Below are 18,032 nucleotides of genomic sequence, written 5' to 3'. Positions count from 1 at the left end.
AGCTTCTTCCAAAGAACCATCAGGCTATTGAACCCTACAAACACCAACCAAAGAAAGACACACAATGCTGGAGTAACTCGGCGAGTCAGCAGCATCCCTTGAGAACATGGACAGGTGACATTTTATGTTGGGATCCTTCTTCAGATTGATTGCAGGAGTGGGGCGAAAAAATCTAAAGAATTGGAGGGACAAGACAAAGCATGGCAGGTCATCAACTAAACTTTTTTTTCAAACTACAAACGGCCTTGGTTGCACGAGGGAGTTTAGTTTTGCCACAGCATTGTTTTTTTAATGTATTATTGAACTTTTTTTGCTTGTTTTATTATGTTATCTATTGAGTCCTGTGATTATTTACCTGTTATGCTGCTGCAAATAAGAATTTAATTGTTCCGTTTTGGTACATATAGCAATTAAACACTCTTGACAATTGACTCTTGATACCTTTGCTCGTTGAACGTGCTGCATTAAGATGCATCTTACATTCTTTCTGTTCGAATATCTTCTCATGTGGCTCAGTGTCAGAGTTTGTTTGGGAAGCCCTCCCTTAAAATTGCTTGGAATGTCTCACCACATTAAAATCTTTTCTTTTATTGTTCACGAATGACTTATTCAATCCTTTCTCAAATTAACAGTTTCTTTCAAGCCTTAACTCTCCCAATTCAATGATAAATTGATTCTGGCATCAGCTAACAACCAGGTCGATAAAATATCACCAGTCTCTGACATTTATAGAAACAAGATGTTTTCCAATTGAAGCACAAAGGAAAAGCAAAAGCCTCCATGAAATTAATCTTTATTTCAAAGTAACTAGTTATTGGTATGAAAAGCATTTCAAGACTGCTGGGCTCTAAATCATTGTGAATAATTTGATTTTTTTAAATGAGAGAAATTGTAAATAAGATAAAGAAAATGCTCTCCTCATGTTTTAGAAATGTGTAACCTGGGATTTCATTGTGTTGTGTGACAGGATACTATGAGAGCTTCCTCCAGAGACTCCAGCGTTGTCACCAAGGGGATACGATCACAGGACTTCTGATGCTGTACCCTAACTATGTTATTCATGTGGTAGAGGTGAGGCTAATAAATGGTGAAGATTGTTAAATGATAAACAACAGGGGCAGTCTTTTCTATAAAATGCTTGACAATGTACAGATTGCAGCAGGATTTCAGGTTTAATGCGAGCATTATGTATCATTAGTGTGGAGAAACTGTTAAGATTAATACAATGAAATAACATAAACATGAGAACAAGTGCAACCACAACACATTCTAATAAACTGAGGTGGAACACAGAGTGCCAGAGTAACTCAGCGGGTTAAGCAGCATCCGTGGAGGACATGGATAGGCGACGTTTCAGGATGGGATCTTTCTCCAGTTTGAAGAGAATCTTGACCTGAAATGTCACCTATCCTTGTTGAGTAGAGTTTAGTTTAGGAAGGAACTGCAGATGCTGGTTTAAACCGAAGATAGACACAAAGTGTTGGAGTAACTCAGCGGGACAGGCAGCATCTCTGGAGAGAAGGGATGGGTGTTGAGTTTAGTTTAGTTTAGTTAAATTTGGTTCAGTTTAGTTTAGTTTAGTTTATTATTGTCACATGTTCCTAGTTACAGTAAAATGCTTTTGCTTCATGCTATGCAGTCAATACCTCCAGAAATGCTGCTTGACCTGCTGAGTTACTCCAGCACTTTGTGTTCTACACAAGATTCTAGCATCTGCGGTGCCCTTTGTCTTTAATCCTTTGAGGTATTCTTACCAGTTACCCTAACTTATGTTAGTGGTATACGAGGAGTAAACTCTTCCATTGGTATTGTGGTAAGATCTCTACAAATAAATTAAACTTATCTTCTTATAATCCAGACATACATATCTTAAAATAAGAATAGTCTGATGCAAATTTATATCAGTTAAATTGGTTTTCCTCTTCACTGATGTGAAATCCAAGCTCATTCATTCCTGTAAAAAGATTTGGTCTTAAATACGCAGTAACATCCTGAAAATGCTGATTCACATCAATGGTGATTCTTATCTGAAATTACAAAGTTGTCACACATTGGAGGTCGAACATTACACCTGCAGGTGAATCATATCATATCATATCATATCATATACATACAGCCGGAAACAGGCCTTTTCGGCCCACCAAGTCCGTGCCGCCCAGCGATCCCCGCACACCAACACTATCCTACACCCACTAGGGACAATTTTTACATTTACCCAGCCAATTAACCTACATACCTGTACGTCTTTGGACTTAAGACTTTACTCAAAACAATTTTTTTAACAATTCTACACCGTGGGACCTTTTTAGTCATCTGCCATAATTCCTCCAGATGTGCCTTCACACGTTGTTTAATAACGCTTGTGAAAAACTAGTTTTGCAATACTAATGAAGCTGCACAAAGACAAGCATTCTTGGTGTGGCAACCAGGAAAATGCAATCTCAGGGGATAAATATCACAACCAAGGAAATACCTTGAGTTAAAGTAACGTACAGCACTGACACTGACAGCTGGATCCTCCAGCAATATCGATCTATACTAATCTCATTTATGAGCAATTGGTCTATTCCCTATGCCTTGGTGATTCAATTGCTGATCCAGATGCTTAGAATATTGAACAGTACAGCCTAGAAACAGGCCCTTTGGCCAACAAAGTGGTATTGGACGGATTCTTTTGTTGATTAGCTTGATACAAAATAAGTGGCAAAATAAATGAACAAGGTGACAAAACAAATTCAATCTTTGAGCTTGGAAAAGGGAAAAGTAACAAATAACACTAAAGACCTGAAGACACACTGCCAAAAGATGGCAGCTGTGCAGAATGAGCAAAAGTGGCAGAGTATTTTTGTTGCAAATCTGTTAAAAGGTGGCAGGCAAATGGAATGAGCTCAGATGGGGCATCTTGGTCAGCAAGGCAGTGTTGAGCCAAGGGGTCTTTATCCATGCTGTGTGACTCGACAGCCATAGGAGGAGTTTTCAAACATCAGCTCTGTGTTATACCTTCAATGCAATATGTCGTAATATTGCATTGACCTGCTGAGTTACTCCAGCACTTTGTGTTCTACACAAGATTCTAGCATCTGCGGTGCCCTTTGTCTTTAATCCTTTGAGGTATTCTTACCAGTTACCCTAACTAATGTTAGTGGTTGGACTCATCTCAGGAGGAGATGAGACAGCCTACAGGGATGAAATCCAAAGGCTGGCAGCATGGTGTTCAGTGAACAATCTTGTCCTGAACTCCTCCAAAACAAAGGAACTTATAATTGACTTCAGGAAAACCAGTGTAGAATACGACCCACTCTACATCAATGGGGTCTGTGTGGAAAGGGTACCCGCTTTCAGGTTCCTGGGTACGCACATCGCAGAGGATCTTACCTGGTTTACCAACACCATCACCACAGTGAAGAAGGCACAGCAGAGACTCCACTTCCTGAGGATCCTCAGGAAAACCAACCTGCAGGGGAAGCTCATGATGTCCTTCTATCGCTGCTCCATCGAGAGTGTGCTGGCATACTGTATAACCACATGGTATGCCAGCTGCTCAGAAAAGGACAGGAAGGCCCTTCAGAGGGTCATCACGACGGCCCAGAAGATCATCGGCTGCTCACTGCCCTCCCTGGAGCACCTGTTCAGCCTACGCTGCCTCAGTAGAGCAGGCAAAATAATAAAAGATCCATCCCACCCCGGCCACCATCTGTTTGTTCATCTGCCCTCTGGTCGACGTTTCAGGTCGATCAAATCCCGAACAAACAGACTTAAGAACAGTTTTTACCCCAGGGCCATACGAGAACTGAACACTACCTTCTGCACTAGGCAACACTGTTAAAAAATCTTTTGTACTTAATATAATTGTATTTATTTGTTTTTGCATTTATTGCATATATGTTTTTACGCTCCGTCAGGATTGGCTATTTTTTAATTTTGTTGTACTCGTTGCAATGACAATAAATGAATATTATTATTATTATATTATTATAATAAGGGGTGAGTGACTGAGAGAAAATAAAAGTAAACAAATAATTTGGCTTCAGTGTGAGGAATTTTCACCCACTTCACAGGCACTTAGCAGTTATTTATGGGTTGGCTTGGTCTTTTGAAGTCAACTATTTTGCACCACAATCATTGCACCTTTGCACCGTCTATGATTGTGCATATCTAGAGTATAATTTTACTGAAGGTATTTATTTCACAAAATGCTGGAGTGACTCAGCAGGTCAGGCAGCATCTCAGGAGAGAAGGAATGGGTGGCATTTCAGGTCCAGACCCTTCTTCAGACTGATTTTATAATTTTACTGGATTATATCCAAAACAAAGAATTTCACTGTGCAGAGGTACATAAAGTATCATCATCATCATCATCCCAATAAAGTATCATCATCATCATTATCTTGATATGTGGTAAGCAGAGAAGTAGTTGGAAAGTGTAGATACGAGGAACTGCAGGTGTTGGTTTACAAAAAAAGACACAAAGTACATTGTGCTTCAGTATTGACATTTTTTTCAACACTATTAAATGGGTTAGGGGTTGTTAAAGTACTGGTGATTTTCCTGTGGTTAATAACTTGAATAAGAATCTTTACGGTACATATAAGAAAATAACTGCAGATGCTGGTACAAATCGAAGGTATTTATTCACAAAATGCTGGAGTAACTCAGCAGGTCAGGCAGCATCTCGGGAGAGAAGGAATGGGTGACGTTTCGGGTCGAGACCCTTCTTCAGACTGATGTCAGGGGGGCGGGACAAAAAAAAAAGCATCTTTATGGTACATACTTTGCTTCTCTGTTCGACGTTTGTAAGCGTTGGGCCGTTGCTGCACGTGGAATTTCACAGGACGGCAAACATTTTTCCTTAAAACACAAAGTGCTGGAAGAGCTCATCAGGTCAGGCAGCAGCTTTGGAGGGAATGAACTGACGAAGCTTCAGGTTGGGTCCTGACCCGGAATGTCGTCTGTCCATTCCCTCCGCAGATGCTGCCTGACCTGCTGAGTTCATCCAGCACTATGTGTTTTGTTCAACATTCCAGCATCTGCAGTTCCTTGTCTCTTTAAACATATCTCCTCAGGGTGTATGATGGAACTAGTGTATAGGTGATCGCTGGTCGGCGCGGACTTGGTGGGCCTAAAGACCTGTTTCCACACTGCATCTCTAAACTAAACTAAACAAAAAAGACTTGTCCCACCCTGGTCATTCTTTCTTCTCCACGCTCCAATTTGGCAGAAGGTACAGAAGCTTGAAACTGTGCACCACCAGACTCAATAACATCTTCTTCCCTTCTGTTATCAGAGTTGTGAATGGTCCTTTCATACGCTAGGATACTGCCCTCTACCCCCATTGTGGACATTGGACTTTGTCTATGGAACTGATACGCTACAATGCTGAGAACTATATTCTGCGCTCTCTATCTTACCCTTAGTTAAATTTGACTTGATTATATTTATGTGTATTATATCTAATCTGTTTGGATAGCATCCAAAAACAGATTGTTTCCCTGTAACTTGGTGTACGTGACATTAATAAACCTAAACCTAAACCATTGCCTGGTTCTCTGGGAGTTGGCCATCACCTCTTGTGCAACCTGCAACACTACCCGTTTGTGAGCAGAAGCATTGCCTCCTGGCCAGTCCCAGAAACAGGCGTACACTAACACTTTGTGCGTCATTCACTGACACTACTTTGGCTTTGGCAGTCTGTTTTGGCCTGGAAAGTATTTGAAGACTAAATTATTTTTAAATAGTTGAAATACCATTGGGTACGTAGTATTATTGGCTGCACAATCAGCTGACACCCAGTGAAGTTTGGGAACTCAGTGTGCAGGGTGAAGGGATCCAAGGAAACAGCATGGAAACAGGCCCTTCGGCCCACTGACCCCATTCCCACCATCGATCACCCATTCTCACTAGTTCTATGTAATTCCCTCTTTCTTATCCACTCCCAACACACTTGGGGCAATTTACAGAGGCCAATTAACCCACAGAACCACACATCTTTAGGATTTGAGAAGAAATCCATGCAGTCACAGAGAGAGCGTGCAAACTGCACACAGACAGCATCCAAAGTCAGGATTAACCCGGGTCTCTGGGGCTGTGAGGCATCAGCTCTACCAGCCGTGCCATTGTCCTACTTGTTAGGTAATCCATTCTCATTTCCTTTCAGAGGTGACAATTTGGTGTATATAATGGTTGTATTCTCTGGAGTATGTAAGATGCAAACTATGCAAAGTTGGCTTGAAGTATTGATGTACAGAGGCATCTTGGGGTCCAAATCCACAGCTCCTTGAAAGTGGTAATAAAAGTAGATAGAGTGGTAAATAAGGCGTAAGGCATGCTTGCAATCATCGGTCGGGACATTGAGTAAAGAAGTCAGGATGTCATGTTGCAACATTGCAAGACCACACGTGGAGTATTGCGTGCAGTTCTAGTTGCCCTATTATTGGGAAGCTTTGGAGAAGGTGCAGAAAAGGCTTACCAGAATGCTACCTGGATTACAGGATATTAGATGCAAGGAGAGGTTGGACAAACTCACATTGTTTTCTTGGAATGTCGGAGGTTGAGGGAAGACTTGATACAAAATAGGTTAATTGGCTTGGTATAAGTGTAAATTGCCCCTAGTGTGCATAGGGTACCGTTAATGTGCAGGGATCGCTGGTCGGCGCAGACTTGGTGGGCCGAAGGGCCTGTTTCCACGCTGTATCTCTAAACTAATCTAAACTAAGCCAGGGATGGTGGTACAGGCAGATGATAAAGGAGGTTTAAGAGTCTTTTAGATAGGCACGTGGATTTGCAGGGAATGGAGGGCTATGGATCATGTGCAGGCAGAGGAGATTAATGTCATTCACTAGCATGTTCAGTGTGGACATTTTAGGCTGAGAGGCCAAATACAGGCAAGTGATAGGTGGATACAGGTGGGCTGATTGGCGGATGAGTGGACAAAGGCTCGAGATAAAAACGAGACAAAATGGTGTAAGATAAGGAGAGAAGAGGAGTCAAATGTAAAGCCGGAGGGAGGGATCGAGGTGGAAGGAGACGAGGGTTGTGGGCAAATCGTGTGTTCCGTGCATAGCCGCATAAAGGATGCCTCACACTCTGGCAATTCCCTTTCCACTCATCTACCTTCTGGGAGAAGATACAGCAACTTGAAAACCTGGATGACCAGACCTAGAAACAGCTTCTTCCTAACGGCTATTGTACTCAAGAACCAAAAACCTTTTTCATGCCATCTTACTGGAGATCCTAGCCTGTACTCTTAACTGTACCTCATTCAGATTTTCTGTTCTTTAATTTTGTATGGGATTTTTTTTTTTGCACTACCTCAGATTGCTGTCTGGAGCTGTTTTGCTTCTGTTGCTGTTGTATCTATGATTATCGTCTACTGTTTATGAGCTTCATGTGAACAAGCAGCATCATTGCACTCTGGTTTATATGACAATAAACTAATCTGAATCCGCTATGAACACTACAGTGAAGGACAAAGCAAGAAGTAAAGACCAGGTGAAGGCTTGGCACCAATAAAGTCCGCTGTGAATTTGAAGTAACCATCTGGAGTGTTTTCGGAAATAGAAAACCCATTAACTTTGTGGACAGTGAATCAAAGACGATGTTTTGTGCTGCTGGGCCTCATGACGATCCAGGAGAAGGCTAACATTTGTACCGTCTTGAAAGCTATGCAGGGTGAACCACGACAGTAGCAGTTCCAGCGACCCACTTTTAACCCTGACCTCTGGAGTTCTTTTTGTGCAGTGTGAATCTTCTTCCTGTGACTCCATGGATTTACACTCATCCCAAAAATGTGCATGTCCGTTGGCTAATTGGCCACAGTAAATTACACCTGATGTGTAGCTGAATGGTAGAAAGTATGTAAAACATGGGTGCATGATGGTTAGCATGGACTTGGTGGGCCGAAGGGCCTGTTTCCCTGCTACATGACCCTAGGTCCCGGGATGGAAGTTTTGCGGACTGTCATGGATGGTGAAATGCGTGTGTAAGCGCGCACAATGTGAAAGTGGGCATTGGGGCTGGAACACTGATGAGTGTTCGAACACTGAATGGGTGATCGATGGTCGATGGTCGATGGTCAGCGTGAACTCAATTGGCCGTAGGACTTGTTTCGATGCTGTATCTCTAAACTAAATTAAGTACAAATGCCTCAAACGTATTAGCTGACCTCTGTGGCAATTTCCCTAAACCAGACTAAAAAATAACTTTATACATAGCCCAGGAGTTGTTTTCAGATTATTCATGCAGTGTATCCGATGTGATAGGATAAGAAGCCACTACTATCAGAGTGTAAAATTAAACACTGAACCTGTAAATAGGTCCGTTGAAATTCGACTGATGTAAAACATACCTGTGGAACATCTTTCTAAACCAACCTCCTCTGTAGTTCAGGGATTACCTGAATTCACCTTTAGCTTCTGAGAAGGGTTATTCCACCATTTTCATTGGTGCAATCTTTTACATTGGGTGTTAATTCCCATCACCAATAATTACCTCAGCTTCCATCTGTTGCATAATGCATAACTTTCCATAATTAATACTTGAAAACTTCCCTGTACATCATTTGCATCACGAGTGTTTTGCTTACACTTTACTTCAGACTTTAGTTTAGAGATACAGTATGGAAACAGGCTCGTCAGCCCACTGAGTCCACGCTGACTATTGATTTCACGTTCACACTAGTTCTTTGTGATTTTACTTTCTTATCCACTTCCTACGCACTGGGGGTAATTTACAGAGGCCATTTAACTTACAAACCCGTGTATCTTTGGGATGTGGGAGGAAAGCGGAGCACCCGGAGAAAACCTGTATGGTTACAGGGAGAACGTGCCAACTCCACACAGACAACATCCGAGGTCAGGATTGAGCCCGAGTCTCCGGCGCTGTGGAACTGTAGCTCTACCCACTGCACCACTGTGCTGCTAATGCCCACCAATTTTCCATTGCTGATAAATGTTTACTTTCCCCAGGCCGGTTCTTTTAATAGAAAGCCATGCTGGCATCTAATTAAAATGAAGTCCTTGGGCTATTTTGGAAGAATGTTTGCTTTGCTTCATGAGCTTGGTTCTTTCCTGTTCAAGACAGCTTCAGGGTTATCATTCCATACTGACTGCCACCACCCTGTTGAGCTCAAACCGTCTCATTACTCTTGACATTTTCTAAACTCGCTCAATCTCATTTTTCACCCACTGAGTCATTTGTTATTTGTTAAATGAAGTGATCTCATTCTTCAATAATCTCTGCACTTAAAAATCACTCCTTGATTACCATTGATGGTGCAGGGATGATAGTCACTCTGGCCACTCTGATTGCTACACTGGGCTTTTGCAGGGGAATTTGTGGTACTCAGCGAGTCAGGCAGCATCTGTGGGGGGAAATGGAGAGACGACATTTTGGGTCGGTACCCTTCTTCACATAATCCGGATTCCCCCCCACAGATGCTTTCTGACCCATTACTTGAGTTTTTTACTCAAGTTTCCAGCATCTGCAGTCTCTTGTGACTCCATTGAGGTATTTAGAGGAACTTTATCAATGTTCTCTTGAACTAGAATCCAAGAGTCAATAGTGTTTTATTGTCGTGTGTCCCGAAATGGAACAATGAAATTCTTGCTTGCAGCAGCACAACAGGATATGTAAACATAATACTGAGTAGACACCATAATAGATAATGAAAAAGTTCAGTATGTAAAAAACAACAATAATAGTGCAATAAAAGACAAAAGCAATGCCCCCAACTCCATATAGTTTGCAGCCTTGTTGGAGCATGTAGTGTTGAATAGCCTGATTGTTGTTGGGAAGAAGCTGCCCCTTAACCTGGATGTTACAATTTTCAGCCTCCTATACCTTCTTTCTGATGGCAGGAGTGAATTGAGAGCGTGGCCAGGGTGGTGCGGGTCTCTCATGATGTTGGCTGCGTCTCTTATAGATCCTTTCAATGGTGGGGAAGTTAGTACCCATGATGGCAGTGATCACCACTTTTTGCGATTTTCTTTGTTCTTGGGCGTTCAAATTGCCGAACCAGGCCATGATGCAACCAGTCGATGTGCTGTGTACAGTGCACCTGTGGAAGTTCCAGAGAGTATTAGTCAACATACCAAATCCTCAATCTTCTGAGGAAGTAGAGTTGTTGATGGGCTTTGTTTATGATTGTATCAGGGTGCCGGGTCCAGGATTGATCTTCAGAGATATGCACACCCAGGAATTTGAAGCTTTTGACTCTCTCCACCATCGTCCCGTCGATCCTTGGCCTTCCTCTTCTAATGTCAACAATACGTTCCTTTGAAAAAGCAACAGAGTCACATCAATCAAACAGATGGGCGATTCCTCGCTAACTCTATATTCTGTACAACCTGTAGAATCATGTACAAAGAGTCAAATAAAAGGGTAATGGATTAAAGGAGAAGTTTAAAAGAAACAGGAAGAAAAAGAGGTAGAAGCAAGCTTCTGTTTTGATGATACTTCAGAGCCCCAGAACTTCCTACATTGCTCCACTTTGCATTTTTATTTTTTTTAAAAGAAGTGTCATCATAGTTGTAGCATGAAGTCTAAAGTAAGAATCTGATCGAAAACGCCACCTGCCCATTCCCTCTGCAGATGCTGCCTGACCAGCTGAGTTCCTCCAGCACTTTGTAATTTTTCTGTAGTTTGTCTAATACTACTTCGGTAGTATACTACTGATAGCATTTAATTTCTCCACCTTCATAGAGTAATTTTACATTTAGATTTAGAGATACAGCGCGGAAACAGGCCCTTCGGCCCACCGAGTCCGCGCCGCTCAGCGATCCCCGCACATTAACACTATCCTACACACACTAGGGACAATTTTAACATTTTACCCAGTCAATTTACCTACATACCTGTACGTCTTTGGAGTGTGGGAGGAAACCGAAGATCTCGGAGAAAACCCACGCAGGTCACAGGGAGAACTACAAACTCCGTACAGACGGCGCCCATAGTCAGGATCGAACCTGAGTCTCCGGCGCTGCATTCGCTGTAAGGCAGCAACTCTACCGCTGCGCCACCATGCCGTACCATAGAGTCATATAGCGTGGAAACAGGCCCTTTGGCCCAACTTGCCCACACTAACCAACATGTCCCATCTACAATAGTCCCATCCGCCTGCGTTTGAACCATATCCTGCTACATATGTCCTAACAAAGTACCTGTCCAAATGTTTCTTAAATGTTGCGATATTACCTGCCTCAACTACCCCCTCCGGCAGCTCGTTCCACACACCCACCACCCATCGTGTCAAAAAGTTACACCTCAGATTCCTATTAAATCTTTCCTCCCCTTCACCTTAAACTTATGTCCTTTGGTTCTCATTTTCCCTACTCTGAGCAAGATACTCTGTTTGTCTACCTGATCTATTCCTATCATGATTTTATACATCTCTATAAGATCAGCCACTCCCTGTACCTCAGGCCCTCGAGTCCTGGCAACATCCTCGTAAATCTTCTCTGCACCTTTCCAGCTTGCCAATATAACGTGTTGCCCTGAACTGAACACAATACTCTAGGTGCGGCCTCACCAACGTCTTATGTAACTGCAACATGACCTCCCAACTTTTATACTCAATATTCTGACTGATGAAGGCCAATGTGCCAAAAGTCTTTTTGACCACCCTATCTACCAATGGTGGTGCTTTCAACTATTTACCTCATTTTTCGTTTCTGATATCAATGAGTAATTTGTACCATCCTCTATTGTAAAGAGTGGTGCAAGTATCTGGTACCTTGCCATTTCCTGTCCCCCCATAACTATTTGCAAAACTTTACTCTCCAAGGAGCTCAGTTGATTTTCAACTCCCAAAGACTTTCTGAGCTGACACTGGGAGTTCTGTGATAAAGAATAAAGAGAAACAGTTTTTTTCTGTTGGCAGTTGCTTGGTACAATCAAAGAGGTGCCGTTTTATCTGCAGCGAATCTCCAAGGTTTTGACTGCATTTATTTTTGTCGAGCCAAGGTCATTGGACTTGGAAGCTAGCATTATATTTACAAGTGAGGCCTTCGCCACACCTGAAAACTGGACTGAAACCAAACCACCAATGAATCGTAAGCAAATAATATGCGAGAGAATAATTTTATTGTTGTAAAGTTATCTTGCAGTTCAAGTTAAGTAGTAATTCAAAACAATTCAAACTTTGTTCTAGCATTTAAGGAGTTTAACTGCTCAATTAGGTTAATTTCTTGCAGTAATTTTCACACAATATTAAGTGGATTATTTGGATTTTGGGACTCAGCAGTTGTAATTTCTTAAACAAAGATATCCATTGTCCATTTAGAATGTCGGGTGCCTAAATCGGATATCACTGGCAAGTAGGTTCAGAGATTACAACGTACAGTTAGCTTCTGTCTATTTAGTCTGTTTTATTCACAAGAAAATGGTTGGTGCATTTGGCAGGGCGGGTTGAACGGACATGCTTAAAATCATAAGGAGGAAACAAAAGTCTAGCTCTAACTTTGCACACGGCTCAATGTAGAAGGTCCTGGGTCCCTTTCTTTCAAGTGTGGTGGTGGGACTTAGCTTTATTTCAGTAGTCAAGAGCCAAGAGTGCTTTCTTGTCATTTGTCCTGAAAGGGAACAATAGAAATTGCGGTACCAGAGACCTGGGTACAATCCTGACTGCAGGCGCTGTCTGGTCGGAGTTTCTACATTCTCCCTGTGACCACGTGAGTTTTCTCCAGGTGCTCCGGTTTCCTCCCACAATCCAAATCCAAGGTTTGTAGGTTAATTGGCTTTGGTAATAGTGTATATAGTCCCTAGTGCTTAGGATAGTGCTAGTGCACAAGATGATCTCTGGTGGGTGTGGACTCGGTGGGCCGAAGGGCCTGTTTCCGCGCTGTATCTCTGAGTCTAAAGTCAAAAGTAAATTCTTACTTGGTTGTGTTGAACCCAAGCATTAAGTGATGAAATGGACATAATCTAATTTCTCATTTCTGTTCACCTAAAGCCACTCATTGCGTAGAATGCTTCAGTGTAAGCTGAGGTGGTATCATGCACACTCAACCCGCACCCATTCCAGTTCCCTCTGTGCAGCCTTGCTCTGGATACCCTGTCACAGCACTCCAGTGCAGTGTTCTCCAGCTAATTATGAGGATTGCTGGATCTCTATCACAGTGGAGTGCTGCTGCTTCTCTGGAGGATGAATGTGCTGTCCCCTCTCTCAGGATGACAACACCTCCACTTCAGCAGTGCCTCTGCCTCTTAGCCGGCCAGCCTCGAATGCTGACCTTCAGGGCAAGATGGTGCAGCCTGCCCAAGAACGCAGTTCCACTGACCAGGCAGGCTGTGACACAGAGGAGATAATTCTGTTCAGAAAAGTCAAAGGGAGAAGCAACAGGGAGAAAACGGACGCTTTCAGCTTAACAGAGGGGAGAACAGAAGGAAAGGAATATCATGAAAATGTGGAACTGAGAAGGTTCACAGCGAGGAAACAGGCCCTTCGGCCCAACTTTCCATACCGCCCAACATGCCTCATCTACACTAGTCCCACCTGCCTGCTTTTGCCCATATCCCTCTAAACCTGTCCTATCCATGTACCTGTTTCTGAAACGTTGCCCGAGTACCTACCTCAACGAGCTCCTCCAGCAGCTTGTTCCATTCACCCACCACCCTTTGTGCAAAAAAGTTCCCCTCAGATTCCAATTAAAATTCCCCCCCCCTCACTTTAAACCTACATCCTCTGGTTCTCGATTCCCATACCCTGGGCAAAAGATTGTGCGTTTACCCAATCTATTCCTCCCATGATTTTTTACACCTCTATAAGATCACCTCTCATCCTCTTGCACTCCAAGGAATAGAGCCCTAGCCTGCTCAACCCCTCCCCTCAGCTCAGCCCCTCGAGCCCTGGCAACATCCTGGTAAATCTTCTCTGAACCCTTTTAAGTTTGACAACATCTATCCTGTAACATAATGGACATCAAAACTGGACACAGTACTCTAAATGTGGCCCCACCAACGTCTTATACAACTGTAACATGACCTCCCAACTACTATACTCAATAGAGAGACCCAAAAAGCTGAAATAACTCAGCGGGACAGGGAGAGAAACATAGAAACATAGAAAAACATAGAAAATAGGTGCAGGAGTAGGCCATTCGGCCCTTCGAGCCTGCACCGCCATTCAATATGATCATGGCTGATCATCCAACTCAGTATCCCGTACCTGCCTTCTCTCCATACCCCCTGATCCTTTTAGCCACAAGGGCCACATCTAACTCCCTCTTAAATATAGCCAATGAACTGGCCTCAACTACCTTCTGTGGCAGAGAATTCCACAGATTCACCACTCTGTGTGAAAAAAAATGTTCTCATCTCGGTCCTAAAAGACTTCCCCCTTATCCTTAAACTGTGACCCCTTGTTCTGGACTTCCCCAATATCGGGAACAATCTTCCTGCATCTAGCCTGTCCAACCCCTTAAGAAAGGAGTGACATTTTGGTTCGAGACCCTTCTTCAGACCAATACTCTCCCCTCAATATACTCACTATGACTGATGAGGCCAATGTGCCGAAAGCCTTCTCTCTCATCCTTATCTACCTGTGTCACCACTTTCAAGGAACCAGGCACATGCAGCCTTCTGCTGGATTCTTCTGCTCCACAACACTCCCCAGAGCCCTGCCGTTCACTGTGCAGGTCCTGCCCATGTTGGACTTCCCAAAATGCAACACCTTACATTTCTCGAAGTAAGTTCCATTGACCATTCCTCAGCCCACCTGCCCAACCGATCAAGATCCTGCTGTAATCTTTGACAACTATCTTCACCATCTACAACACTTTTAGTGTCACCTGCAAACATCCTAATCATGCCATGTACGTTCTCATCTAAATCATTGCTGATGATGACCAGCAGCAATGGACTCAGCATGGAGCCTTGAGGCACACCATTAGTCACAGGCTACTGGAAAATATTTGAGAGGTTACATTGCAAAGCATTCACGGTTTCAAAATTAAAAATAAAGATTAGAAAAATAAAGATTTGATTAGTACGGGTTATGTAGAGGTTATGGGGAGAAGGCAGGAGAATGGGGTTAGGAGGGAGAGAGGGATCAGCCATGATTGAATGGCAGAGTAGACTTGATGGGCCGAATGTCCTAATTCTGCTCCTATCACTTATGATTTCTGATCTTATAATTAGTTGTGATAGATTGGATCCTGTGGTAAGGTGAGATAGAAGTCGGCTCATTGCAAATTGGAACTATACTTCCCTTTAATCTGAACAGTAATTGAACGGAAAACCAGTTTTGTATCTTCCTCTCATTTTATTTCCCTTTAAAGATTGTTCCTCAAATAAATTTGCGCGGGACAGAAATCTCAGCACCGACTATGGATTAGGCTGTGTCAGGTTTATGTTTCTCTTTGCTCATTCTGCATTGTAAGCGACCTGATATACATTTGTGAGTTGAGTATTTCTGTTGGTAATTTGTGTCTCTTTACTATTTTGGAGTTGACTCAGCATATCCTGTCTACGTTTACACTTCCACGACCCAGGACAAGCAAGGGGGATTCCTTTGTGAGCTTCACCGCTATTCCCTTGGCATCTGGATTCCCTGGCACATGGATTTATCAAAGTGCTGGAGGAACTCAGCTGGTCAGGCAGCATCTGCGGAAGGAATGGACAGGTGACGTTTCGGATCGGGATCCCTCTTCAGTTTTAATCTGTAACATCGCCTGTCCATTCCTCACAGATGCTGCCTGACCCGCTGCGTTCCTCCACCTGTTTGGTTCTCGGTCACAATTCCAGCATCTGCAGCTTTGTGTGTCCCAATCATTATTTTAGTTTATTTCACAAAATGCTGGAGTAACTCAGCAGGTCAGGCAGCATCTCAGGAGAGAAGGAATGGGTGACGTTTCAGGTCGAGACCCTTCTTCAGACTGATATTTTAGTTTTTTATTATTTTAGTTTAGTTTAGTTTAGAGACACAGCATAGAAAAAGGCCCTTGGGCCTTGAGTATGGTCCACGCCGACCATCGATCACCCATAGACCCCTAGATTTCTTAGATTGATTTGAGTTCATATTAGATAGGCTAATATTTAGGCCAATCTACTCCAGGGTAAAAGGTAAAATGTCTCGACCAGTAAAAAAAAAGATTACCTTTGCATAGTTCAGCCGAGAGTTATGTAACGATGCAAAACGAAATGATATTATTCATTAACCAGGTGAGGCATCTAACCTGCTTACTCAGAATAATGCCTCTGCTCGGAGATGGGAGACAAACGTGAATGATTGCTATGGGGAATTACTAAACATTTTCTGGTCAACTTCAACTCAAGGCCAATGGAGGTTAAAGAGGAGTCGCAAGGAACGGCAGATGCTGGTTTACAAATAAAGGTCACGAAGTGCTGGAGTAACTCAGCAAATCAGACAGCACCTCTGGAGAACAAGGATGGGTGACGTTTCTGGTCGGAACCCTTCTTCAAACCGAATATAGATGTCCTCGTTCTTCAGAAAACGGGGCTTCCCCTCCTCCATTATAGATGAGGCTCTCACTAGGGTCTCTTCTACATCCCGCAGCTCCGCTCTTTCTCCCCCTCCCCCCACTCGCAACAAGGACAGAATCCCCCTCGTTCTCACCTTCCACCCCACCAGCCAGCGGATCCAACATATCATCCACCAACATTTCCGTCACCTACAACGGGACCCCACCACTGGCCATATCTTCCCATCCCCTCCCCTCTCTGTGTTCCGCAGAGACCGTTCCCTCCATAACTCCCTGGTCCACTCGTCCCTTCCTACCTAAACCACCCCATCCCCGGGCACTTTCCCCTGCAACCGCACGAGATGCAACACCTGTCCCTTTACCTCCCCCCTCAACTCCACCCAAGGACCCAAACAGTCTTTCGAGGTGAAACAAAGGGTCACCTGCACCTCCTCCAACCTCATCTATTGCATCCGCTGCTCTAGATGTCAACTTATTTACATCGGCGAAACCAAGCGCAGGCTCGGCGATCGCTTCGCTCAACACCTGCGCTCGGTCCTTTTTTTTTTTTTATATCAAAAACTACTTTATTCAAATAATAAATATCATTCACAAAACATATTCTTAAACAAGCCCATCCGACATTTCCGGAGGTTACATTTGGTACAGACATTCACTTAGACATTTACTTACATTTAGACATTTACCCAGTATCCCTTATTTGGAGGGGCGTCTCTCTCCACCACACCCTGCCCCCCATGTCCAGCAGCGGAAGGACCCTAGACTGTGGTCCTCCCCCACAGGGCCTTAGCGTTGGCTGCACCGAGCTTCAGTGCATCCCTCAGCACGTACTCATGCAGTCTGCAGTGGGCCAGTCGGCAACATTCCTTGACGGACAGCTCGCTCCGCTGGGAGGTCAACAAGGATCGGGCAGACCAAAGAGCGTCTTTCACCGAGTTGATGACCTTCCAGCAGCACTCGATGTCAGTCTCGGAATGCGTCCCTGGGAACAGTCCGTAGAGCACAGAGTCCTCTGTGACGGAGCTGCTCGGAATGAATCGTGACAGGGACCCCTGCAGACCTCTCCATACTCTCTTGGCAAATCCACACTCTGCACCTGCGCTCGGTCCGCATTAACCAAACTGATCTCCCGGTGGCCGAGCACTTCAACTCCCCCTCCCATTCCCAGTCTGACCTTTCTGTCATGGGCCTCCTCCAGAGCCATAGTGAGGCCCACCGGAAATTGGAGGAACAGCACCTCATATTTCGCCTGGGCAGTTTGCAGCCCAGTGGCATGAACATCGACTTCTCCAACTTTAGATAGTTCCTCTGTCCCTCCCTTCCCCTCCTCCTTCCCAGATCTCCCTCTATCTTCCTGTCTCCACCTATATCCTTCCTTTGTCCCGCCCCCCTGACATCAGTCTGAAGAAGGGTCTCGACCCGAAACGTCACCCATTCCTTCTCTCCCGAGATGCTGCCTGACCTGCTGAGTTACTCCAGCATTTTGTGAATAAATCTATATATAGATTCAAGCTGTTCTATCGAAACAAAATGTACTTGTACCCACAGCTGAAGAATATCCAAATGGTTCAATGGAGCTTTTATTGACACATTTGC

General features: G+C 43.8%; 1 protein-coding gene across 2 annotated transcripts in view; it reads left to right on the top strand.

The window, feature by feature from the left end:
• Positions 1–18,032, top strand: part of LOC144594468 (testis-expressed protein 47-like) — a 64,953-nt gene that overhangs the window by 24,037 nt on the left and 22,884 nt on the right. For both annotated transcript variants that reach the window (XM_078400984.1, XM_078400983.1), the window contains exon 3: positions 968–1,071. In XM_078400984.1, the coding sequence (XP_078257110.1) occupies positions 968–1,071 (104 nt within the window). The remainder of the gene's footprint in view (positions 1–967; positions 1,072–18,032) is intronic.

This window comes from Rhinoraja longicauda, chromosome 6 (genome assembly GCF_053455715.1).
Source record: "Rhinoraja longicauda isolate Sanriku21f chromosome 6, sRhiLon1.1, whole genome shotgun sequence".
In the NCBI taxonomy this organism is placed as follows: domain Eukaryota; kingdom Metazoa; phylum Chordata; class Chondrichthyes; order Rajiformes; family Arhynchobatidae; genus Rhinoraja; species Rhinoraja longicauda.
Note: the sequence above shows the minus strand (reverse complement) of the source record. Positions and strands in the feature narration are given on the sequence as shown.